The sequence below is a fragment of the Gymnodraco acuticeps genome, unplaced genomic scaffold (assembly GCF_902827175.1).
Source record: "Gymnodraco acuticeps unplaced genomic scaffold, fGymAcu1.1, whole genome shotgun sequence".
NCBI lineage: Eukaryota > Metazoa > Chordata > Actinopteri > Perciformes > Bathydraconidae > Gymnodraco > Gymnodraco acuticeps.
The window spans coordinates 9847683-9872607 of record NW_022990238.1 but is presented as its reverse complement, the minus strand read 5'-3'; the positions used below and the strand labels follow the sequence as shown (position 1 = coordinate 9872607).

General features: G+C 42.0%; 2 protein-coding genes across 2 annotated transcripts; both read left to right on the top strand.

Moving 5' to 3' along the window:
* Positions 1-1211: 1211 nt before the first annotated feature.
* kat2a (K(lysine) acetyltransferase 2A) lies at positions 1212-15349 on the top strand. Its single transcript, XM_034220313.1, has 18 exons — positions 1212-1633; positions 1984-2107; positions 2250-2395; positions 2502-2591; positions 2749-2930; positions 3050-3241; positions 4146-4252; positions 4889-4993; positions 7255-7391; positions 7462-7670; positions 11611-11737; positions 11904-12014; positions 12099-12242; positions 12331-12445; positions 12522-12558; positions 12876-12939; positions 13220-13304; positions 13447-15349. The coding sequence occupies exons 1-18, from the start codon at positions 1409-1411 to the stop codon at positions 13638-13640; spliced, it is 2394 nt and encodes a 797-aa protein (XP_034076204.1). The 5' UTR covers positions 1212-1408; the 3' UTR covers positions 13641-15349.
* A 1741-nt stretch (positions 15350-17090) lies between these two features.
* Positions 17091-22979, top strand: dhx58 (DEXH (Asp-Glu-X-His) box polypeptide 58). The gene is made up of 12 exons (XM_034220314.1): positions 17091-17213; positions 17418-17608; positions 17706-17910; positions 18009-18199; positions 18303-18416; positions 18852-18984; positions 19476-19658; positions 19784-20034; positions 20860-21171; positions 21255-21445; positions 22015-22108; positions 22221-22979. Exons 2-12 carry the CDS (start codon positions 17432-17434, stop codon positions 22407-22409), a joined length of 2040 nt encoding a protein of 679 aa, XP_034076205.1. The 5' UTR covers positions 17091-17213; positions 17418-17431; the 3' UTR covers positions 22410-22979.
* The last annotated feature ends 1946 nt before the right edge of the window (positions 22980-24925 follow it).

Below are 24925 nucleotides of genomic sequence, written 5' to 3'. Positions count from 1 at the left end.
TCAACAACTAGCACAACAGTACCTGCACAGCAGCCACTGCTGTGAGGTGGGTGGGGGGATAATGGGGAGGTGGGTAATGAGTAAAGAAACAAGAACAAATATGTAATTTTACCAATAAACAAGGGCAGGGTATAATTTCTGTATGCCTGTTTAATCATTTCAACATAACCTATCATTGATGACTCAGTCGTTTTTATAGCTGCCAACCGCCAGTGGGACATTATGTTACCTTTTAAAACTGGGTTGTAGTTCTGACTTCAGTTTTCTTTAATATAACACTTTTTACTTATAGATTTTTCAGTGTGAAACCATTGAACAACATTCATAAATACAACTGACTTGTGTCCAGAAACTACTTTACCCACAATCACTGCAATCAAATCGTGTTGCTTTCAGGTGCACTTTAGATGCATAAACAACCACGAAGAATAAGACATTATAAACCAAGGCAGATGTAATCACTCTTCCAATTACATTAAAAGAATACATGAAAAGCGATTTTATAATATGAATTTATATCAATATAATTTGTACTTACAATTATGTAATTGCAGTCTGTAAAAGCAAGTAACTGCCAAAATAATACTTACACTATCATTTTAGAATGAAAACAGTTACATTCGATTAGAAAAGAAAGCACTGAACCTAAAAACTTCTGTTTTAGTATAAAGATTTTTCTTAGAAAAAAAGCTGACAACATAATTTAAGGTAATTTGCAAACGTGGGTAACGAACAATTTACAGCGCAGGATAACATAACAGTAACACCGACTAGACTTATATGCAAATAATGTTAAAGTTAAGCAATACATAGAGAATACAAAATAAATATACAGGACATTAAATAATTACAATTTAGAGACGTGATACTATCTATCTAAATATCTATTTGAGAGTTAAGTCTATTACATCAAACCACATTTTATGTCAGTGCTGTTTTTATGGCCCGAGGTGTAGCTTCGCACTGTGACCACTAGAGGGCTCTGAGCGCAATGAAGAAAGCATATTTCAAGAGTTGGCCTAACAAAACTTCCGGTGAAGACATTCAAAATAAAACATTGACATTACGAGGAGGTGTCGATAAATGCCGTAATATAGATAAATGTTTATGATTTATATAAGTTTGAATGAGATGTAATGATGCCTATTGTGTTGTGGTCACATAGTTTGGGAATGTTGAAGTGACAGACCGACACAATTTTACTTTGAAAGATTAAAAAGTCTACTTAAAGCGTAAATCAGTGATATTTGCATCGTTAATGTATGTTGTCAACACGTCAGTTTTCATGGGGGTAAAAACGTTTCACACTTCTTAACATTGCGTCGGTCCTATTAAGTCTCGTTTTGCCGACAGCACTTGAAGGCAGCATAGGAAGTAAACGGGAGCAGAGGAAGAGCAGCGCGTGGATATGTCGGACCCGACGGCGCAGGCCTTGCAACCCCGGCTTCTCCAAGCCCAGTCTGTCGGCTCAGCTGGGTCCAGCACTGCCGCCACAGTCTCCGGGTCAGGGAGTAGTGACCCGGCCAGACCAGGACTTAGTCAACAACAGCGTGCAAGCCAGAAGAAAGCTCAAGTCCGAGCTTTCCCACGGGCGAAAAAGCTTGAGAAACTTGGCGTATTCTCCGCCTGCAAGGTAGCTAGCTTGGCTAGCCAAAGTTCACCACAACAAAGCACTCCCCGGGTAGTATTAGCACCAGTGTATGGGGATAGAAAATGGTAGCACGGTCAAGGCACTGCTATCACAAGTATAAACGAATAGCGTAATGATTTGAAGTGATTGTTAACTTTTGAAGCTAGCTAGCAAGCTATATAGCGAGTTTCCCGTACACTTGTACTATTCACCTTAACGTTAAGTATTTGGAGATGAATGCATTATCAGCTAGCCTAACCTCACTGTCATTCATAGGCGTGCCATAACAGCAGGTTGTGTAACCGTCTAAGTCGCTTTATTTGGTGTTGAGCATTCTTTGTGTTTTTTGTCAGGCCAATGACACATGCAAGTGCAATGGATGGAAAAACCCAAATCCACCATCAGCCACACGGATGGACCTGCAGCTGCAAGCCGCCAGCCTGAGCGAGCCCTGCCGCAGCTGTGGACATGCTCTGGGTACAAACTAACCGTCCTCCACATACACACCAGCATATATACCTACAGCAAATGCAGCTATATTTCAGGGACTTCTTGTTTCACATTATTGATTGACATCTTACTGTTTGGATTTTAATTGTATGTAATGCCTTGCTTACAGCTGACCATGTGTCCCACTTGGAGAATGTGTCTGAGGAGGAGATAAACAGGCTGTTGGGCATGGTGGTGGATGTAGAGAACCTTTTTATGTCTGTACACAAAGAGGAGGACACTGACACAAAACAGGTCTACTTCTACCTATTCAAGGTAAGCAGTGCGACAGGTAAAACAGACCAACATATAACTTGTTGTAACAAGTCCACGTTTATTAAATGTCTTGCCCAATTTAACAACATGCAAAACTGTCCCTTAGCTGCTGAGGAAATGCATCCTGCAGATGAGCCAGCCAGTCGTAGAGGGATCCCTCGGAAGTCCTCCCTTCGAAAAACCCAACATTGAGCAGGTGACATAACACTTTAAGAACCTACATGTCATTCCCTGATCTAAAGCAGTCACTGAAAATGTGACTGGTCTATAATGCTTGTTTCATATTTCACAAATATCTTACCCTCTTTTTCTCTTGTGCCTCATTAACTTGCACTTTTCTTTTCCTCATAAAGGGGGTTTTGAATTTTGTTCAGTATAAGTTCAGCCACCTGGCACCAAAGGAAAGGCAGACCATGTTTGAGCTGTCAAAGATGTTCCTCTTGTGCCTCAATTACTGGAAGCTGGAAACCCCTACGCAGTACCGCCAGCGCACCCAGAAAGACGATGGGACAGCCTATAAAGTGGACTACACCAGGTGTGTGGGTGTGTTGTTGTTATAGAAAGCAGGTACATGCTTTTACCTTTTTAGATGTCTCTGTTTGGATGTTGACATCAGTCTATACATTAGCAGCGTTTCTTCTTTATTACTTCCAGGTGGCTGTGCTACTGCCACGTCCCCCAGAGTAACGACAGCCTGCCGCGCTATGAGACCACGCACGTGTTCGGCCGCAGCTTGCTCAAGTCCATCTTCACTGTGACCCGGCGGCAGCTCCTGGAGAAGTTCAGAGTGGAGAAGGATAAACTGCTCCCAGAGAAACGCACACTCATCCTTACACACTTCCCCAAGTAAGCAGATTCTTGAAATTCAGTGTGTGGGTTTTAATAATGGCGCTATTCAAAAAGCTTCCCTTATTTATATTTGACTCGATCGGCCGATATTCACTCTCTGCCGATCGGGAGGGCCTGCCCTATCACATGACGTAAAATACATGACACTTTTCTCAGTGCGCGGCAAAACAAGCTCGCCAAAATGGCTTCACGAGTCTGGCAGTATTTTAAGGTGTCCGAAAAAGACGATAAAATAGCAGTATGCAATGTGTGTGAGGCTGAAATCCTGCAGCTCCACCCGCTGTGACGGACCGGTGAGCGGAGCAACACACACACTAAGAGTTAGACTTAACACACTTAGCTATTTTATCTAGCTCTGGAACAAGCTAAACTAGTTATAAATATGTTTATTCTTCACTGTCGGGTCACTCATTACTGGATCAGCGAGCTGCATGAGACGATACTGACCGGCTGTCAGGAGGGAGAGAGGAAAAGAGAGCGCTGCCTTCCGCTCATTTCTCCCGTGTTATTATCCAAAGTTAATGTACTTCATTTGAACGTAATAATGATGTTGTTTGTTGAAGCGCCAGTGAATGAGCCCCATTAACTGAGTTTTAACCATCACTTTAAATGGAAGATCCCCATAGCCCCCACCCACTCGATCGGATCGGTATCGGCCGATACTGATTCCGGCGATCGATCCCAAAATTGGCGATCGGAGCATCCCTAGTCTCCATGATCCCTGCTATAATTAGTGTCAAGGCGCAAGACTTTAAACTGTATACAGAATGGATACAGTGCTTATTTCTGAAACCACATCTAAGGTTTGATTCTGTAGCTCCTCTATCACATCCAGTTTTAGTTTGGCTTCCCCAGCTCCCTTATTTACCTTTGCAATAACATTTACCCTGACTGTCATCAGGTTCCTGTCCATGCTGGAGGAGGAAATCTATGGCGATAATTCACCCATCTGGGAGGCTGACTTCACGATGCCCGCCGCTGACGGCACGCAGCTGGGACATCAGACAGGTGGGGAGACTTCAAACCATGAGAGCTATTTGAACGGGATGAGACAAGTAGGTCAGAGTTTATATAAGCAACGGCTTATGATTCAGCCTTTGGACTGTTCATAAAAGCTGCCATAAGTTCCTATCTCAATCACAAGGGCGGTGGTGGCGAAGTCGATAGGGACTTGGCTTGGCAACTGGAAGGTCACAAGTTCAAGTCCCGGCAAGACCAAGTGCCACCGAGGTGTCCCTGAGCAAGGCACCGTTCCCTACACTGCTCCCCGGGCGCCGTTCAAAATGGCAGCACATTGCTCCTAACACTAGGATGGGTCAAATGCAGAGAAACAATTTCCCCACGAGGGATTAATAAAAGTCCATCTTATCTTACATCACAAAAATGATTTAGTATTGTTGTTAACAAATATTATTTTTCTAGGGTTTAATAATCCCCAGAGGAGAAATGCACACTTTACAACTTGCAAAGAAGCAGGGTACATGGTTATAAAACAGATTAAGAACAAATAACAGAAAGTCTAAATCAGACAAATGAAATTCAATAAGCTTTTTATTTTACAATACTATAGTTTAATGTACACAATATATGTTTTTTCTTGGTTTTGTAATGATGAACCTGTTCCTTGGTGTGTCTCCATTGCAGTGATCAGTCCGGCTGCAGTCTCCGGCTCCCCCGCTCTGTCCAAAGGTCTGAGCAGCATCTCCTCTCTGGGCAGTGCAGACACCGGAGGAGCAGAGCCCATCACAGGTCAGCAGCTCGGCTTCTCTGATCCCCCACAACCCCCCTGCCAGACCCTCAGTGGCTACAGCAGAACACTTAGAAAGAAGTTGCATACAGTTAGACCATAGGAATATTGTGCAACGTTAATATCCTGTAAAGCAACTAACACCCAGCCTCTGACTTCACGTTAGCGGTTGATGATTTCTTAAACCCTCACAAACCCTGGGAGCTCTGGTCCCATTCATGGCTCGTTCTCAAAGCGCAAAACTGTCACAGTGCATGACATTAAGGATTTGGGGAGATGGCCCTGTGGGCCATCTAAGCTAATTTACAGATGGCCCTGAGCCCAATAGAGATTTCCCTGAATAATGAGCGTGGACGAAATGACGCACGAAGGGTTTGGGGGGCCTCCCCCTAGAACATTTTGATTTTTGCAGGTCTTAGATGCTGTCTGGTGCATTCTCTAGACTGAATTATAAGATGAACCACCACAATATTATATTGTTTAATTTTATTCTTCATTTCACTTGTTTGTTTGTGTTTGCTCGCTTGCATGCCCTGCATAGCTATAAGAAACACTTAAGTTGTTGGTCAAGACACTTTCCATCTGATGAAGGCAAATGCCTTCCCATATGTAAAAAAGTAGAACACATTACATTCAGTTATAACTGCCAAAACAAACATTATTTACACTATTATGGCCCCTGTTAAAAATGTTTGTAATGTTATCTACTGTAAGTTGGTCGAACGAATGCCTCCTCATCCGGAAGCTGACAGAGCAGCAGTCGAGAGGAGCCGAGCGCATCCGCGAAGCACACAAAATGGTGACGTCAGAGTTCCCGTTAGCCGGCAAATCTAAATCTCTTCGGTCAAAATGTCCGGTCAAAATAATTTCCCTTTAGCGCAATACCGCTTCAGTTGCGCCACTTATGTGACAGACAAGAAGAGTATGTGACAGACAAGAAGAGTATGTGACAGACAAGAATAGTCAATTCTAATGTCTAACACTTAATGTGGAGAAAGAGATGTCCTGTATGGGTTGATTGTGCGTTGATCTGTTGGTAATGCCTCGGGGTTCCGGTGGGCATGTAGACAAATGCATAATGCTGCGCTATACTTGTGGCCTCACCCGGTTGCGTAGCGACACTTATTGTTTAAGTGTCTTTTAATAAGCAGGTAGTCATATCATTAGCTAGAACTAGCTGGATCTGATCGATATGGACATAAACGCGAGTGAAGTCTAATCTGACGGGAGAGAGAGATCAGCTGCTGCTGACGAGTCGACAGTCAGCTCTGCATGATCACATGCAGCGGTGAGCGGACAAAACACACACTTCAGGTTATAATATCACACGTAGCTATTTTAATTACCTCTCAAACTACCTAAACTAGTTATAGATATGTTTAGTTTTACTGTCGGGTCACTCATTACTGGATCCGCGAGCTGCATGATACTGGCATAATAGATTGCCCGATCGGGCAACCAGCAGGTGAGGCTTCATTGCCCGAGCTAAATACTAGATGGCCCCGGCAGCCCTTTTTTTTTCTTGAGTGCGTAGAAGCTGTTCTTGCCTAAGAACAAAACAAATAAATAGAATAAAGTCAAGAATACTGAAAAGATACCCGAAGAGGATGGAGCACAGGACTCAAAGAAAACTTCAATAATTATGACGTTAATGTGGTTCTGTAAGAGGTGAATGCCAGACAAGCTTCATTTAGAGTGGTACAGTGACGCATCCTAAAACCTGGAAGTAAGCTGCTGGTTCCCTCGACAAAAAAGCGGATTTCTCCATAGGATTTTGGAAAATAGCTCGAAATAAGATCTGTGGAAAACGAACCTGTTAGATAAATGCACGTTTTGTTCAGCCGGATAATATCCACACCATGTCATTTTCGAATCATAAATCTAATCGATAGATTTATGATTAGAAAATGATAAAAGTAGGGTAGACATGTGGAGATTATCCGGCTGAACAAAACGTGCATTTATCTAACAGGTTCGTTTTCCACAGATCTTATTTCCAGCTATTTTCCAAAACCCTGTGGAGAAATCACATTGCTTTTTTGTCGAGGGAACCAGCAGCTTACTTCCAGGTTTTAGGACGTGTCACTGCACCACTCTATTGAGGAGGGTCAGTAGTGGATACCAAAAAAAGCAGGATTTTTATCTCATTAAGAACCTAATGTTTTGTTAAATAATGAAAATAACTATGAAGTTAAGTATTCTAAATGCATTGTTAGCTGTCCCCTTTCATTATTTTAACCTTGTTACTGTCAATTCTGATCAGGAGAGAAACGTAAACTTCCGGAGGTGTTGACCCTGGAGGACGCTAAGCGGATCCGTGTGATGGGAGACATTCCTATGGAGCTGGTCAATGAAGTCATGATGACCATCACTGACCCCGCTGCAATGCTCGGACCAGAGGTAAGATGTTTAGATCGTTTATTAAGGCGACATGTTGACTGTAGTGCTCAGTTTTTGTTTATATTTCCAGACTAATCTGCTGACCCCAAACGCTGCCCGTGATGAGACGGCCAGGCTGGAGGAGAGGCGGGGAATCATCGAGTTCCACGTCATTGGAAACTCACTTTCCCAGAAGTCCAACAAGAAGATCCTGATGTGGCTGGTCGGCCTGCAGAATGTGTTCTCGCATCAGTTACCTCGCATGCCCAAAGAGTACATCACACGGCTGGTGTTCGACCCGTAAGTACATGTTCTCACTCCACATGTAGATGTTCTCACTCCACATGTAGATGTTCTCACTCCACACGTAGATGTTCTCACTCCACACGTACATGTTCTCACTCCACATGTAGATGTTCTCACTCCACACGTAGATGTTCTCACTCCACATGTAGATGTTCTCACTCCACACGTACATGTTCTCACTCCACACGTAGATGTTCTCACTCCACACGTAGATGTTCTCACTCCACACGTACATGTTCTCACTCCACATGTAGATGTTCTCACTCCACACGTAGATGTTCTCACTCCACATGTAGATGTTCTCACTCCACACGTAGATGTTCTCACTCCACACGTACATGTTCTCACTCCACATGTAGATGTTCTCACTCCACATGTAGATGTTCTCACTCCACACGTAGATGTTCTCACTCCACACGTAGATGTTCTCACTCCACACGTAGATGTTCTCACTCCACACGTACATGTTCTCACTCCACATGTAGATGTTCTCACTCCACACGTAGATGTTCTCACTCCACATGTAGATGTTCTCACTCCACACGTAGATGTTCTCACTCCACACGTACATGTTCTCACTCCACATGTAGATGTTCTCACTCCACATGTAGATGTTCTCACTCCACATGTAGATGTTCTCACTCCACACGTAGATGTTCTCACTCCACATGTAGATGTTCTCACTCCACATGTACATGTTCTCACTCCACATGTAGATGTTCTCACTCCACACGTAGATGTTCTCACTCCACACGTAGATGTTCTCACTCCACATGTAGATGTTCTCACTCCACATGTAGATGTTCTCACTCCACACGTAGATGTTCTCACTCCACACGTAGATGTTCTCACTCCACACGTACATGTTCTCACTCCACACGTAGATGTTCTCACTCCACACGTAGATGTTCTCACTCCACACGTAGATGTTCTCACTCCACACGTACATGTTCTCACTCCACACGTAGATGTTCTCACTCCACACGTAGATGTTCTCACTCCACACGTACATATTCTCACTCCACACGTACATGTTCTCACTCCACACGTACATGTTCTCACTCCACACGTACATGTTCTCACTCCACACGTACATGTTCTCACTCCACACGTACATGTTCTCACTCCACACGTACATGTTCTCACTCCACACGTAGATGTTCTCACTCCACACGTAGATGTTCTCACTCCACACGTACATGTTCTCACTCCACACGTACATGTTCTCACTCCACACGTACATGTTCTCACTCCACACGTACATGTTCTCACTCCACACGTACATGTTCTCACTCCACACGTAGATGTTCTCACTCCACACGTAGATGTTCTCACTCCACACGTAGATGTTCTCACTCCACACGTAGATGTTCTCACTCCACACGTAGATGTTCTCACTCCACACGTAGATGTTCTCACTCCACACGTAGATGTTCTCACTCCACACGTAGATGTTCTCACTCCACACGTAGATGTTCTCACTCCACACGTAGATGTTCTCACTCCACACGTAGATGTTCTCACTCCACACGTAGATGTTCTCACTCCACACGTAGATGTTCTCACTCCACACGTAGATGTTCTCACTCCACACGTAGATGTTCTCACTCCACACGTAGATGTTTCTCACTCCACACGTAGATGTTCTCACTCCACACGTACATGTTCTCACTCCACACGTAGATGTTCTCACTCCACACGTAGATGTTCTCACTCCACACGTACATGTTCTCACTCCACACGTACATGTTCTCACTCCACACGTACATGTTCTCACTCCACACGTACATGTTCTCACTCCACACGTACATGTTCTCACTCCACACGTAGATGTTCTCACTCCACACGTAGATGTTCTCACTCCACACGTAGATGTTCTCACTCCACACGTACATGTTCTCACTCCACACGTAGATGTTCTCACTCCACACGTACATGTTCTCACTCCACACGTACATGTTCTCACTCCACACGTACATGTTCTCACTCCACACGTACATGTTCTCACTCCACACGTACATGTTCTCACTCCACACGTACATGTTCTCACTCCACACGTAGATGTTCTCACTCCACACGTACATGTTCTCACTCCACACGTACATGTTCTCACTCCACACGTACATGTTCTCACTCCACACGTAGATGTTCTCACTCCACACGTACATGTTCTCACTCCACACGTAGATGTTCTCACTCCACACGTAGATGTTCTCACTCCACACGTACATGTTCTCACTCCACACGTAGATGTTCTCACTCCACACGTACATGTTCTCACTCCACACGTACATGTTCTCACTCCACACGTACATGTTCTCACTCCACACGTACATGTTCTCACTCCACACGTACATGTTCTCACTCCACACGTACATATTCTCACTCCACACGTAGATGTTCTCACTCCACACGTACATGTTCTCACTCCACACGTACATATTCTCACTCCACACGTACATGTTCTCACTCCACACGTACATGTTCTCACTCCACACGTACATGTTCTCACTCCACACGTACATGTTCTCACTCCACACGTACATGTTCTCACTCCACACGTACATGTTCTCACTCCACACGTACATGTTCTCACTCCACACGTACATATTTCACTCCACACGTAGATGTTCTCACTCCACACGTAGATGTTCTCACTCCACACGTAGATGTTCTCACTCCACACGTAGATGTTCTCACTCCACACGTACATGTTCTCACTCCACACGTACATGTTCTCACTCCACACGTACATGTTCTCACTCCACACGTACATGTTCTCACTCCACACGTACATGTTCTCACTCCACACGTACATATTTTCACTCCACACGTAGATGTTCTCACTCCACATGTAGATGTTCTCACTCCACACGTAGATGTTCTCACTCCACACGTAGATGTTCTCACTCCACACGTAGATGTTCTCACTCCACACGTAGATGTTCTCACTCCACACGTAGATGTTCTCACTCCACACGTACATGTTCTCACTCCACACGTAGATGTTCTCACTCCACACGTAGATGTTCTCACTCCACACGTAGATGTTCTCACTCCACACGTACATGTTCTCACTCCACACGTAGATGTTCTCACTCCACACGTAGATGTTCTCACTCCACACGTAGATGTTCTCACTCCACACGTAGATGTTCTCACTCCACACGTAGATGTTCTCACTCCACATGTACATGTTCTCACTCCACACGTAGATGTTCTCACTCCACATGTAGATGTTCTCACTCCCACACGTAGATGTTCTCACTCCACACGTAGATGTTCTCACTCCACACGTACATATTCTCACTCCACACGTACATGTTCTCACTCCACACGTAGATGTTCTCACTCCACACGTAGATGTTCTCACTCCACACGTACATGTTCTCACTCCACACGTACATGTTCTCACTCCACACGTACATGTTCTCACTCCACACGTACATGTTCTCACTCCACACGTACATGTTCTCACTCCACACGTAGATGTTCTCACTCCACACGTACATGTTCTCACTCCACACGTACATGTTCTCACTCCACACGTAGATGTTCTCACTCCACACGTAGATGTTCTCACTCCACACGTACATGTTCTCACTCCACACGTAGATGTTCTCACTCCACACGTAGATGTTCTCACTCCACACGTACATGTTCTCACTCCACACGTACATGTTCTCACTCCACACGTACATGTTCTCACTCCACACGTACATGTTCTCACTCCACACGTACATGTTCTCACTCCACACGTAGATGTTCTCACTCCACACGTAGATGTTCTCACTCCACACGTAGATGTTCTCACTCCACACGTAGATGTTCTCACTCCACATGTAGATGTTCTCTCTCCACACGTAGATGTTCTCACTCCACACGTCACCCTCCTATGGCTGTGCACTGTTCTGATGTCCTCCCATGTCCACAGGAAGCACAAGACCCTCGCCCTTATCAAAGATGGCCGAGTCATCGGAGGCATCTGTTTTAGGATGTTTCCCACTCAGGGCTTCACAGAAATCGTCTTCTGTGCCGTCACATCCAATGAGCAAGTCAAGGTATATAACGACCGTTCATGAGTTATTTGTTGTACCTTTATTTTTCCTGCACCATACCCTTAAATGCAATAGCAGTTGGGTATAGAAAGTATAACATAGTACGGAGATTCTGTAATGTGTAAAATCACACTTTTAATATCTTTTCACCTGTGCTTTTTAATGTAAGGGCTACGGTACCCACCTGATGAACCACCTGAAGGAGTACCACATCAAACACAACATCCTCTATTTCCTCACCTACGCCGACGAGTACGCCATCGGCTACTTCAAGAAGCAGGTACTGCAGCAAGGACCTGCATTAGCTCTGCTCCGTCTTCCCCCTCCAACTTCTCCTTTTTAGTAATTTGGTCTTTCCTCGCAGGGCTTTTCCAAAGACATCAAAGTGCCGAAGACTCGTTACCTGGGATACATCAAAGACTACGAGGGAGCGACCCTCATGGAGTGTGAGCTGAACCCCAGAATCCCCTACACTGAGCTCTCTCATATCATTAAAAGACAGAAGGAGGTATGCGAGACCCTCTTATTAAAGCTCAATCATGTTTCTGCTTTGAATCTATGTGCTTAGAATAACCACATGAATCTTAATTTGTCAGATTATTAAGAAGCTGATTGAGAGAAAACAGACCCAGATCAGGAAGGTTTACCCAGGTCTCACCTGCTTCAAAGAAGGCGTGCGGCAGATCCCGGTGGAGAGCATTCCAGGCATAAGTGAGTCTTTGGTTTTTCTTACAAAAAAGATATTGTTTAAATGAAATCATATTTCTGACAAGTTTCTTTCTTCCAGGAGAGACCGGCTGGAAACCCAGTAACAAGGACAAAGGGTAAACCTTTAGCAATAATTATAGAAACAATTTTGTTTTGGTTATGCTTGGGTTCTCGCTGATGTAATATTCAGAAGCTGTGGACTTTACCATTTTGTTATTGCCACTGGGGAGCGCCAAAGCATCACAAATTCATCAATTCTACACGCATTACCTTTTTGTTCCCATGTCACAATTACACTTTGCAGTAAGCAGTTTAAAGTCCACCGTTTGTCCCAAATAGAATTCACTCATTTAGAGACCTAAGTGTTTTTCTCCTTCTCCACAGCCTTATCTTGGTTGGGTCAGTGTTGTACTTATCATTGCACATTTTACAGGAAAGAGGTGAAGGACCCTGATATGTTATACAACATGTTGAAGAACCTCCTGGCCCAGATTAAGGTAAGACTCACCTGGAGACACCTGGCAGGAACACACACATGTACAAGTAACAGTAGTTGTGTCTCTTATTTTAGGCCAACTTTGAAAAGTATGCAAAAAATATCTATCTACTGGCTAGGATCAAATCAAACTAGGCTCAGCAAACCGTACGTCCATCAGAATTGTATAAAGTTGTTCCTTTTTTTTATACAGCTTTTCTGTAATTAAATCCTAAATGTGCATAGTAATATGTTACTTAAAACCCGGCTATGGACTTACCAGGTCTTTATTCCCTGAGCAGACTCATCCTGATGCCTGGCCCTTCATGGAACCAGTGAAAAAATCTGAGGCTCCAGATTACTACGAGATCATCCGCTTTCCCATCGGTGAGCAAGAATCTGTTTTAGATTATACAGCATCTTTTTAATTCTTCATGATTCTATTGTTTAGGCCATGATCATATCATACGCTCCTCATTCAATTGTTATTGTTCACATTGATGATGTTTTCCCCCGTTTCCCCCCACAGACCTGAAAACCATGACGGAGAGACTGAAGAACCGATACTATGTGACCAAGAAGCTTTTCATTGCCGACCTGCAGCGAATCATCACCAACTGTCGCGAGTACAACCCTCCGGACAGCGAGTACTGCAAGAGTGCCAACACCTTGGAGAAGTTCTTCTACTTCAAATTAAAAGACGGAGGCTTGATCGAGAAATGAACTCGGCCACAGAGTTATTTACCAAACAACAAATTGACGCTAGCTGTTGTCTTACGAGTTATTAAAAGGGTATGTACAAGACTGACATCTTGCAAGAGAATAGATGGGCAAACATAAAGGAGGGTTTTTCGGTAACACCAGATCAAGTAAAGCATTACAAAGTGTCAAAATGGCATTTCCATCCCCCCTTTAAGTTGTCATCTTCTCGTTTTAGTACTCGCAGTGAGTCAATACTCTGCATATACATGTTTCATTAAGTGTACCAAAGTTATAGGTCCAAGTTATAACAATGCCACACTTTTTACGAGTATTTATAGTATGATTTGAGCTGGTTTTGTTGCATTTATTGACGTTGGATCCAATTTGCTTAAAACACTCAAGCAGAAACATGTAGTGTTGAAGTCTTTCACAGAAGTCTGGACCTCGGGACCTAAAGCCGCGATGCCTTCCGCTACTGACAGACACTTGAACATCCCAGCCATCTTCATGGGTAAACAGATAGACATTCTATGAGGAGTGAAGTCCCCGAAACATTTGGGCCTCAAATATTCTAAAAACAACTTGAAATGTTGATTATTGAAAATGTAATGTGCAAAATTAATGAAATACAATTGGTAAAGTTGTTAATGGAGTGCAAATACTAAAGTTACTACTTAGATATCTGGATATCTTTGGAAGGTTGGTCAGAAACAAGCAAATTATTTATCATTTATGCTATAACTAGATTCATTTAAAAAATCTTCTTTATTCTAAACAAATAATTAAAAACCTTACAGATTAACGGATAATACAAAGGGTTTGTGCACCCTACTGGAGTAGTGTGAGAGACTGCTGATGATGGACTGGGTGACAACTATTTCTAGCACTTTAGTGCTGGACAAAATAATTTCCCCAATTGTTGCCTTCAACATATGTTGACATCAACATAGACATTCTTATTTATACAGTAATTATGATGCAAATTGTTTATACATCCATTTTTCACTGGCAAGATGAGGTCACACATTAGTAAAGCTTTACCATGCTTGCAGGTGATACTGTAGTTGTCATTTATTTGTTGCGTTGCTAGACTCTAGTACAATTACTTCTGCACACACATGCTAAGGATTTAGTGTACAGCCACGTGTTTACTGGATAGTTTAAAAGATCATAACAGTGGTGGGGGGGGGCGAACCAGCAGTCCTCATGGACTGTGGCCTTGTGTGGAGAAGATGACTGGTTTATTTATCACACCTCACACAAGCTGTAGTTGGTGTTGATGCATGGTTGACAGTTTATACATTTGAATTCATAGAAAAACATCCAACTCTTTTTATTATTTTTTAACAGTGTTACAAACGGTGATATGTTTGTTATGGCGGTCAGTGTCAAACGGAGTGCTTCCTGAGATGCATCCACTTATTTTATGCTGGTTGAGCCTGGTTGTTGAATGTTTCATGTGACATTGATTTGTGTGTGTGTGTTTATTTTGTACTTGAATCATGACTAGCTTTGAGTTTCTGAAGTGATGTCTGTTGCATTATTCAGGGTTGTCTATTGCGTACTCCTCCCACGATCTACCTATGCTGCATTTCAGATGTCCTTACACGGGTCAGTCTGAGTGAACTTTCCACCTGTTAGAGGATGGCTACCCTGTGTAGTTATGATGAATGCCATTTACTGTATCTGTAATACTGTTCATGACAATAAAGGTTTGTTTTTGTATAAACGGGGCGTGTACTTGAGTCACTTGACTTGTACTGCAATGAGAATGTATCAGGATGTTAGACATGGCAAAGTAAAAGACCTGCAAGACAGCTTTCGACTCGTGATAGTCTCACAGATTAGACAAAATAACATTTAGTATTTCTATAGACAGCTTCTATGTCATTTAATGTGTAATTATAGTTCCACTGTGGTGCATGCCAAAGTCCTAATAAGAATTGTATTGCAAAAGTAATATGGACCAGTGCAATATCAAACATCTTGACAGAAGCAATAAATGCAAAGATATGTGACAACATATTCAAAAGTAAGGATTGTGCTGATAAAGACATGCCTAGAGTTCTTCAATTACAATTTGAATAATAAAGCTAAAACCATAATTTCCTCGCTACTACAATATCGGCATCATCATGTTATCACAATTACATTTCATCAAAATCATCCAGCTCTATTGTCTCGGCTGTTCACAAATGGGTTAGTAGTTATTTTCATTAGTGTCCTACATTACTGTCTTAAGACTGCTTTAATTTAATACCATTTAGTCCCTTTTTAAACATATTTTATACCTTGTTTTTGCATTTCTCGCAAAATTATAGTTCATCTGTGTATAATATTCTTATTACTACCAAAATGTACTTCTCCTCAACTTGTGTTTGAAGCTGCAGCAATAGGCTTTAGGTTTCATTTTCCAGTAACAAAAAGCCCACACCTTTTTGTTTTTCTCTCAAACAGCTGATCAAACAAGCAGGATTATTTGAATGCTGTCTACATGTCAATCACTTCAACAGACAGATTCTGGTTTAATAATGTGTATTTTATGTACTATAAGTGTATGTTTCAATAGGTCCTGTGATTCCTCTTGAGCCTGGGTAGTAATCCCAGTACCTATCATTTGTAATATCTTGTACTTGTTCCTAATTATCATGTGAATCTTCATCTGTAGAGCTAATTCATCCAATATGTTCTACTAATGCATTTTCATTGTTCCTGTAATCCTCCTTTTGCTTAGCTTTGTACATATGTTGGTTGAGGCCAGAATGTATTCTGAATTTAGCATGTATTTTTCCTACTTGGGATATAAATATTTGATTATTACAGTTTAGTATGTATAGATGTGTATAGCTCTTCTGAAATAGTCAGGATATGAATATTGGTGTTCAGCTGCATGCATCTAGTTGCTTTGTTTAGAAGCTGTTATTTGTATTACTTTGTTGCAGTTAAAAAGGCAGTATTGCCATATGGACAGTTAATCATTCAATGCTGCATATTGATACATTTACAGCTTTACTCAAATCACAAATGTTTGCTTGATTTACGATTGACTTTAACTAAGTCCTTCCAAACAATGACTGGCAACTGAAATCAAAAAGTTGCTGAAGGACAGAGAAGATCCGGTTTCAAGAGTTCCAGTAAAAGAGCTGTGGGGATTTCCTCATGACAACAAGGCTACGGTAGGTTTCGTTTTCCTGATGGAATGAAGAAACTGATGGGGCCCAGTCAGGGAGTTCAGCACTCTGCAGAACCCCCTCAGCGCTGAGCCACTAATACAGTAAATACATAATGTGCAATCATAAGTAACATATTTTCCAACCACGATATTGACGTAGGCATGGCTGCATTTAAAACAGCTGTAATTTATCTGTTTTATGTCAGTTTTAGTCAGGATTCCTCTGTCATTGGATAGTGAGTTGTATCTGTCGTTCCTCCAGAGCCTCCCTCAACAGGCCCTCTTGTCTGAGTTCATAGGGCTTTTACTTTCGTTTAAGCATATCTGCATCACACAGCTGTCCTGAACACAGTTTAAAACCCCACACCCACACTGTGGTGTTAGTGGACAAGGAGAAGCCGTAAACTACACACAGCTGACTGGTGAGTTAATAAACCAACTCTATAACAGCTTAAAGATAAATTATGCTATAATTCAACACGTCTCTCACAATGCATGTTTGTCTAACTATAACTGCGATATAGCCAGGCTTTATAATGTTAGTGATCACAGCTCTGATGTACTGGTACGAACTAATGTCTTTCTTTTCTACCATTATATTTTATTTTTGACATGTGATCTAATAGGAGGAAAGTGAAGCATGGCAGGTTTTGAACTGTATGCATACCAGAAGGAAGTGGCTGAGAGGGCTCTTCACAAAGAAAACATCATCATTTGGCTGCCGACAGGAGGTGGAAAGACCCGAGCTGCTGTCTATGTGGCCAAAAAACACCTGGAGGCCACCCCACGGGCCAAGGTGGTGGTCCTGGTGAACAAGGTACCCACAACCAAAAGGAAATAAAGACGTTTACGACAGACATGATGTTTTACATTCAGTGTTGCTCAATACAATGTGTTTTTTTAATGTACTGTAGGTTCACCTTGTAGATCAACATTACAAGAATGAGTTCAAACCTCACCTGGGACGAGACTACAAAGTGGTGCCTGTCAGCGGAGAGAAATTGGAGAAGGACTTCTTTGGGAAAGTGTTGCAAGAAACAGACGTTGTCATCTGCACAGCACAGCTTTTGCATAACGCTCTGATAAACAAGGAGGAGGACAGACATGTGGAGCTCTCAGGTGAGTAAAAGGGAGCGTAAACATCTGTGACTATAGAGCTGTTATGTAGAATCACATATAGAGATTGTACCCATGATAATAATAATGATTCCTTACAGATATTACTCTACTGATAATCGATGAGTGTCACCACACCAACAAAGATGGAGTCTACAACAAGGTGATGACATTCTACCTGGAGAAAAAACTAAAAGGAGAGAAATCATTGCCACAGATCCTGGGTCTCACTGCATCACCGGGGACAGGGGGTGCAACGGACTTACACAAAGCTGTGGAGCACGTACTGCAGGTCAGAGTTTACCTATTTGCATACCAAATTTCGCACAGCATGAGCTGGGCTGTCTGATCTCCCATTAGTCTCTTCTTCATGAGTTCCTTTCTCTCTCTTACAGATTTGTGCCAACCTTGACTCAGCCATAGTTTCAACTAAAAACTGTGTCTCTGAGCTGAATGAGAAAGTCCCCAGGCCCAAAAAGCAGTTCGACATTGTGGACCCAAGACCTGAGGTAAACCTGATTTTTGTTTAGCTGCCACCTGCAGCTCTATAGCCTGCTCTGGTGAAAACATTTGTCCCCACAATTTAGCAGCAACTGTGTCCAACTAGGAGGCAGACATTTGGCAACGAGGTCAAGTGATGGTTGGGTTTGTGCTGTGATTGCATGACATGTGGATGGATACATGCACGTTCAATGTGGCAGCTTTAAAATAATTGCGCTAGTTCCTCATCTTTTAAAACATTGAAACCTATTTTATTTTATATTTAAAAACATATGCTGTTGCAGACGGTAATGCACCCTGATAATTACTTCACACCCCAACTGACCTGACCTGGGGACATTCATTTATATCTCAATTGTCGTTTATTTAAAAAAAGAAAACTTCAAAGCTATTTAAGAGATTTAAGTTCTAAGTAAACTAAAAACAATACTTTTTTCCTTTAGGATCCGTTCGGGGATCAACTGAAGTCCATGATGCTGATGATCCATGAGTTCATGAACATTCCTCCAGGCTTCAGACTGAGACAGTGTGGCACTCAAGAGTATGAGGCAGATGTGGTGGAACTCGAGAAGAGAGGTACGTTTCTTTTGTCAACTTCTTTACTTGAATGTAGTCATCACTTGTGATGGCAAGGAGAACACTTTAGATTAAATGTAAAACAAAAGTCTACTGTTGACGCTTGTACATTATTTGTTTACATTTGCATCACTTCCACACCAACACTATGTTGCATCACTTCCACACCAACAATATGTTGCATCACTTCCACACTAACACTATGTGCAATATACCATCATTACAATACACTCGCTGCTATATAACATGTGCAATATTAATATTAGTATTATTAATAATATGCTATGAGAATGTGCAATTATGTAACTGCCACTACGTTTTATTTTTTGCATTACTAAATACTGCTAATAATTGCATTGATTGTGTGACCTATGTTTCATGTTTTCTGTAAATGTTGAATTGCTCTTTTTACTGCACTTTTAGTGTACAGTTTTGCTGTTATGCTGCTTGTGTCAATTTCCTTCGGGATAAATAAAGTCTTATCTTATCAGGAGTCAAAAAGGACGACAGACTGCTTGCACAATGTGCACTTCACCTCCGAGAGTACAACGATGCCTTGCTCATCAACGACACGCTGCGGATGATAGATGCCTATCTCTCCCTGGAGGACTTCTACAGCAAGATAACCAGAGAAATTGATGGAACAGACGTCTTCCTGGTGGGGCTTTTCCAAGGTAGGAATCTATTTGTATACATATCTCTTTTATTATTTTAGTGTCTATTTGTATACACATCTCTTTTTATTATAGCAAACTCATCATATTCTAGCATTGATTAATATTACTGTCCTTTTTAACAGAGAATCAGGCGGAGCTGGAGATATTGGCAACAGATTCTCGCTATGGGAACCCAAAGATGGACAAACTAAAAAGCACTCTGCTAGAACAGTTTGTTTCAAGTGAGAATTCGAAGGGGATCATTTTCAGCAAAACCCGTAAAAGCACCCACTGCCTGCACGACTGGGTCCTCAACGATAAAGAGTTAAAGGAAGCGGGTATCAAGCCAGCCATCCTCACTGGAGCTGGCAACGGGATCTCTCACATGACATTGGTGTGTTTATATTCAATCTGTGAGCTTAAAGGTCTCCTATCATACAAAATGCACTTTGTAATGTCCTTTATACATAAATATGTGTCCCTGGTGTGGGAACTCACCAAGTGTCAGAAAATAAAACCCTCTCTTTTCCTCCGTACCCTAATCTCTAAAAACGGGGGTACAGCGGAGCTGATCCAGATTTGCGTCCGATATGACGTAATATCGGAAATGTGGGCTGGCTTTACGCCCACGGCCCTATCAGAAACATCGCTATCAGAAACAATGCGCAACGTGTTTTGGACTTAATATGGTCTTTGTTTACATTAGCAAGCATCGCTAACACTCAGAGCTAACCTGTACTGGAGAGAGTATTTGTAAAAAAGCAGGAAATAAATAAAGGAACTCACCTTGTGGTAAACCCACAAGTGAAAAGCATTTGAGCTCCATACTGTTACATACATAATCCTTGATGTGGTTTGTAACATGATATGGCGTTTAATCAGGGCAGCATTCAGCTGTATCTCGTAGAATTCTGAGCAGGCACAAGCTCCCTCTCCGCTCTTTTTTTTTTCAAGCTAAGGACCCAGAATCAGCACTTCTCTAACAGGGCTGCAATAGAGGGATATGAGGGATGTCTAAAATGCATGATCTGTTTGGTATTTTGAGCAAAACACACCATAGACATGTTTTTACATATTTTTATATATCTGAGACCCATAATATATGCCTAAAAATAGCATGATAGGAGATCTTTAAAGTCATTTCAATTCAGTTACAACTTATCCATAGATGTGTTTCTGTTTTATCTGACCAAGTCGTCCTTACATGCTTTCCTTGCAGAACGAGCAGTCAGAAACAATCCGCAATTTCCGCCGAGGTGCTGTCAACCTCCTGGTCTCCACCAGTGTGGCAGAAGAAGGCCTCGACATCCCTGAATGCAACCTGGTGGTACGCTACGGACTGCTTACAAATGAGATTGCCCAGCAGCAGGCCAGCGGACGCGCCCGAGCAAAAGACAGCCTGTATTCAGTGGTCGCCCAGAAAGGGGGGCGGGAAGTGAGGCGAGAGCACACCAATGATTATCTGAAAGAGCTGACAGAAAAAGCTATTGCTAAGGTCCAAGAGATGAGCCCCCGAGAGTTCTCCAAAAAGGTGAGGCTCTCTGTCCATCTCCATCATTGAATCACGCTGCTTTGGGATTGTTCCATCACCTATGAAATATTCTATGTCTCCAGATAGCTGCACTGCAAAGGGAGGCAGCTATTCAAAAGAGTCTTGATGAGAAACTCAAAATGGAGAAGAGGAGTCTCTACCCTGCTGCTAGTGTCAACCTGGTGTGTCGAAGCTGCTTCACCTCTGTGGCCCCTGGCAGTGACCTGAGACTCCTGGATGGTGTGCACTATGTCAACGTCAATCCTGACTTTGAGTGAGTTGAATTCTTTGCCGTTTTAAAGGTCACCTACTATGCAAAATCCACTTTTTCATGTCTCTTCTACATCAACATGTGTCCCCTCTGTGTAAAGAGATTCTGAAAGTTTCAGGAAAAAAGATTCTCTCACTTTTTGTCCTGATCCATTTATATAAAAACCTGTCTGAAAATGAGCTGATCAGATTTTGGCCACTTTGTGATGTCATAATGTTATTTTGGCTTGTGTAACCATTAGCCAATCACCACCTAGAGCACCACTGTGTTATTTTTAACCAAATATCTCTCAGAGGGGCGTGGGGAGGGGCTCCTTATTTTCATCTAAAGCAACAGACAGAGAATCAGCACTTTTGAAACAGGGCTGAAACAGAGGGGATTATGGGATGCTACAATGATCGTTTGGTATTTCGAGCCAAACACTGCAGAGACATGTTTTGTATATATCTGAGACTTATAATATATTGATGAAAAACCATATAATAGGGAACTTTAAGAGTTTATGCAAAACACATTAAAGGCCAAATTCCTTTGTCTTTACTGCTCTTATCATGGCTCATCTTTGTTCTCAGGAAAAACTACAAAGTCGGTGGGCAGGTGGTGCTGGAAAAGAGTTTTGAGGACTGGGAGCCTGGGTGTAAGGTCTGCTGCAGAGAATGCGACAAGGTAAAGGCTTTCTACCAAATATTACTTTTGAACTCGGAAAATATTTCCCTGCTTAACAAAGTTTGGCTTTTGGATCGTTTTGTGGTGTGATTTATATTCTTTGAATTCACAGGACTGGGGATATGAGATGAAATACAAGGGGGATGCCCTGCTGCCAAATCTAAGCATTAAGAATTTAGCCCTGGATACCCCCAATAACGGCAGGCTCACTTTGAAAAAGTGGAAGGATATCCCTTTCATTGTGGAGGACTTCAACTATGAAGAGTACTGCAATGAGAACCACCCCGACCTCTTCGATTGAGACAACAACAACAGAGTGCACTACTAAACATGTTGTTTTGTATCTGTTTTTAATGACCGTCTATTGGTGTTGGGCTATGCTCAGTTAGTGAGCATCATTGTATTGTTGGAGGTCCCTTTACATGAACACTGGCTTTGTCTTAAAACTCACTCCTCACATGCATTAACTTGTGCTGCCGGGTGCTAAAACCCATTAACCATCGATCATGCTTGAAATGAGCATGACAGCTTTGTTTATGCCCAGGGTCTTTACCCCCTTTGCAAGTATTTCCTCTGCTTTCTCTCAAGTCAAGCACAGATAAAGCAAACAATAAACTCTGCTGTAATATAAATGTTAACTATCATGAGCACTTTTCAAAGAGGATTCCTTATGAATTCTCTTTTTGATATTTTAAAATGTTTGTAAGCTTGTTGTAAGATATTGAGGGGTACTGATAATCTGAAGTAATTACTGATTTGAAGTTAATTGTGTTGCGTTGCTGTATTCTATTTATTGAAAAACAATTATGGTCAATTTTTGTATAGTAAAATTACATTTGCGATTACATTTTAATAAACATTCCTCTTGAAATTATGTTTGCATTTATGAACCACTAGGTGTCAGTGTTGGTTAGCCAATCAATTCAGGCAAGTAAGGTAGTTTTTAAATGTTTTTTATTTTCACTTTTGCATTTCACTATCCTGCTTCTACGTCACAGGTTTATGTATTTCGTGGAGTTTTTATTGGATCATTTCACATTATTACAAAGTGAGGAACAGCTTTATCAGAATAACACAAGATACATTTACTGCACACTTTTCTCGATTTCAGCAATCCCCAAAAGACAGATTGAGCCAGCTAAATGCACACTTTCCCTACAGCAGATGTGTTTACATACATTAATTAAGCTTGATATACAGCAGCACAACTTCAACTATAATGAGCAGTTTTAGGAAAATAATCCAGATTATGAAATGGCAGCAACTGGAAGCCATTACATTCAGGCTGGCAGCTGTATGAGAGAGTTTTACTTTTGATCCACAACACCCCTTTATGTGATTCTCTGGGCAGGACATGATTAGGTCGACCACACTGTGTCACATGGATCATAAGCCTTTCAAACTGAGAGCTGGAGTCAGTGCTGCCGTGGACGTAATCACACGAACAGGCTCTGTTCCCGTGCAATGACTGATTCAGATGCAGGAGGGCGGAGAGAGCCGTACAGTGTATGATTTACTCTGATCAGACTCAGGCTCTATAATCAACGCTGATTACTTCCTTTTACTTCTCAGCTCAACACCCCATGCATCTTAATTGCAATTAGCTCTGTTCTGAAATTAAAGCAGCTTGGAGCATTTGAGCAAAGGGTGATAACATGATGTGTTCACATTTATAGTGCTTTTATTTATTGGTATCTATTCTAGGCCATACATGTCTATCTGTTTACAGGATTAATGTCCAATTATGAGTCCTTTTCTGATTCATTACTACTATACTACTAATACTATACCTACTACTACTGCTCTGTGTAACCATTTTGTTTCTAGCAATTTATTTAAGATCTGAGCATTTGTAGGTCATGCAGTACAGCTTTGAACTCGTTTTTCATTTCAGTTTCTAGGTTTTGGTTTCCAGCAGTGCCGTAAAATGTATTTTGGATCAACAGTTACTTTGTCATTTCACAATTCTGAATTTTAAGCAATGCTTTGCAATTTATTTTAGCTTTCAGAAGTCACCCTTTTATGCAGGAAATGGATTTCGGTATCTGGGACATACACGTGTATGGCTCTACTGCATAAGTGTCCAATGATAAGTCTGTTTATGAATTCCTTGATTTGGTGAGGAGAAGCAAGTCTCACGCAGAGGATCTTATGGTCATCATGTCTGGTATTTACTAGGGACGGGACTTTAACGCGTTAATTAAGATTAATTAATTACACAAAAATTAACGCGTTAAAAAAATCAACGCATTTTAATCGCACTTATTTTTGCACCGCGGAACGTTTCTCACTGGATGAGTTTCAGGCGTACCGATTATACTGGAGCACCAACTAACGTTCATGACTTCAGACAACAACAAACCACGGTGAACAACAGTGGGAAATGTTGTTTTAAAAAACGGACGGATGGAAGCGTTGATAAGAGCACGGTTGTGTGCAAATTATGCAAAAAGGAATTCGCATATCACCGCAGCACATCAAGCCTCAAGTATCACCTCAATGCAAAACATATAGCAGCTAGCGTGGACGTTAGCCTCTTTTATCGCGTTCACACCAAAAAGAGCCGGTACTAAAATTAGTTCATGAGAACCTTTTTACCCCCACGAAAGTCCCTGCTAGTACAGCTCTCTTGTGAGAAAATAGCTATATTTCTGATTGGCTGGGCGGATTGCAAACCACGCCCCGTAAAACTCCCAAAAAGTTTGGTGAAGCCGCCATTTTATTATCCTCGCATTAGCATTATTAGCATTAGCCCAGCGCAGAAACGCAGAGAGACTAACTTATGGCAACACAAAATAAAACATGGGAGCGGTGGAG

Bases quoted from the DNA above. Each gene is read 5' to 3' on its own strand.
- kat2a (XM_034220313.1), top strand. From the start codon at position 1,409: ATGTCGGACCCGACGGCGCAGGCCTTGCAACCCCGGCTTCTCCAAGCC. The intron at 1,634-1,983 runs GTAGCTAGCTTG...GTTTTTTGTCAG, and splicing joins GCGTATTCTCCGCCTGCAAG to GCCAATGACACATGCAAGTG. The intron at 4,994-7,254 runs GTCAGCAGCTCG...AATTCTGATCAG, and splicing joins AGGAGCAGAGCCCATCACAG to GAGAGAAACGTAAACTTCCG.
- dhx58 (XM_034220314.1), top strand. From the start codon at position 17,432: ATGGCAGGTTTTGAACTGTATGCATACCAGAAGGAAGTGGCTGAGAGG. The intron at 19,659-19,783 runs GTAGGAATCTAT...CCTTTTTAACAG, and splicing joins CCTGGTGGGGCTTTTCCAAG to AGAATCAGGCGGAGCTGGAG. The intron at 20,035-20,859 runs GTGTGTTTATAT...CTTTCCTTGCAG, and splicing joins GGATCTCTCACATGACATTG to AACGAGCAGTCAGAAACAAT.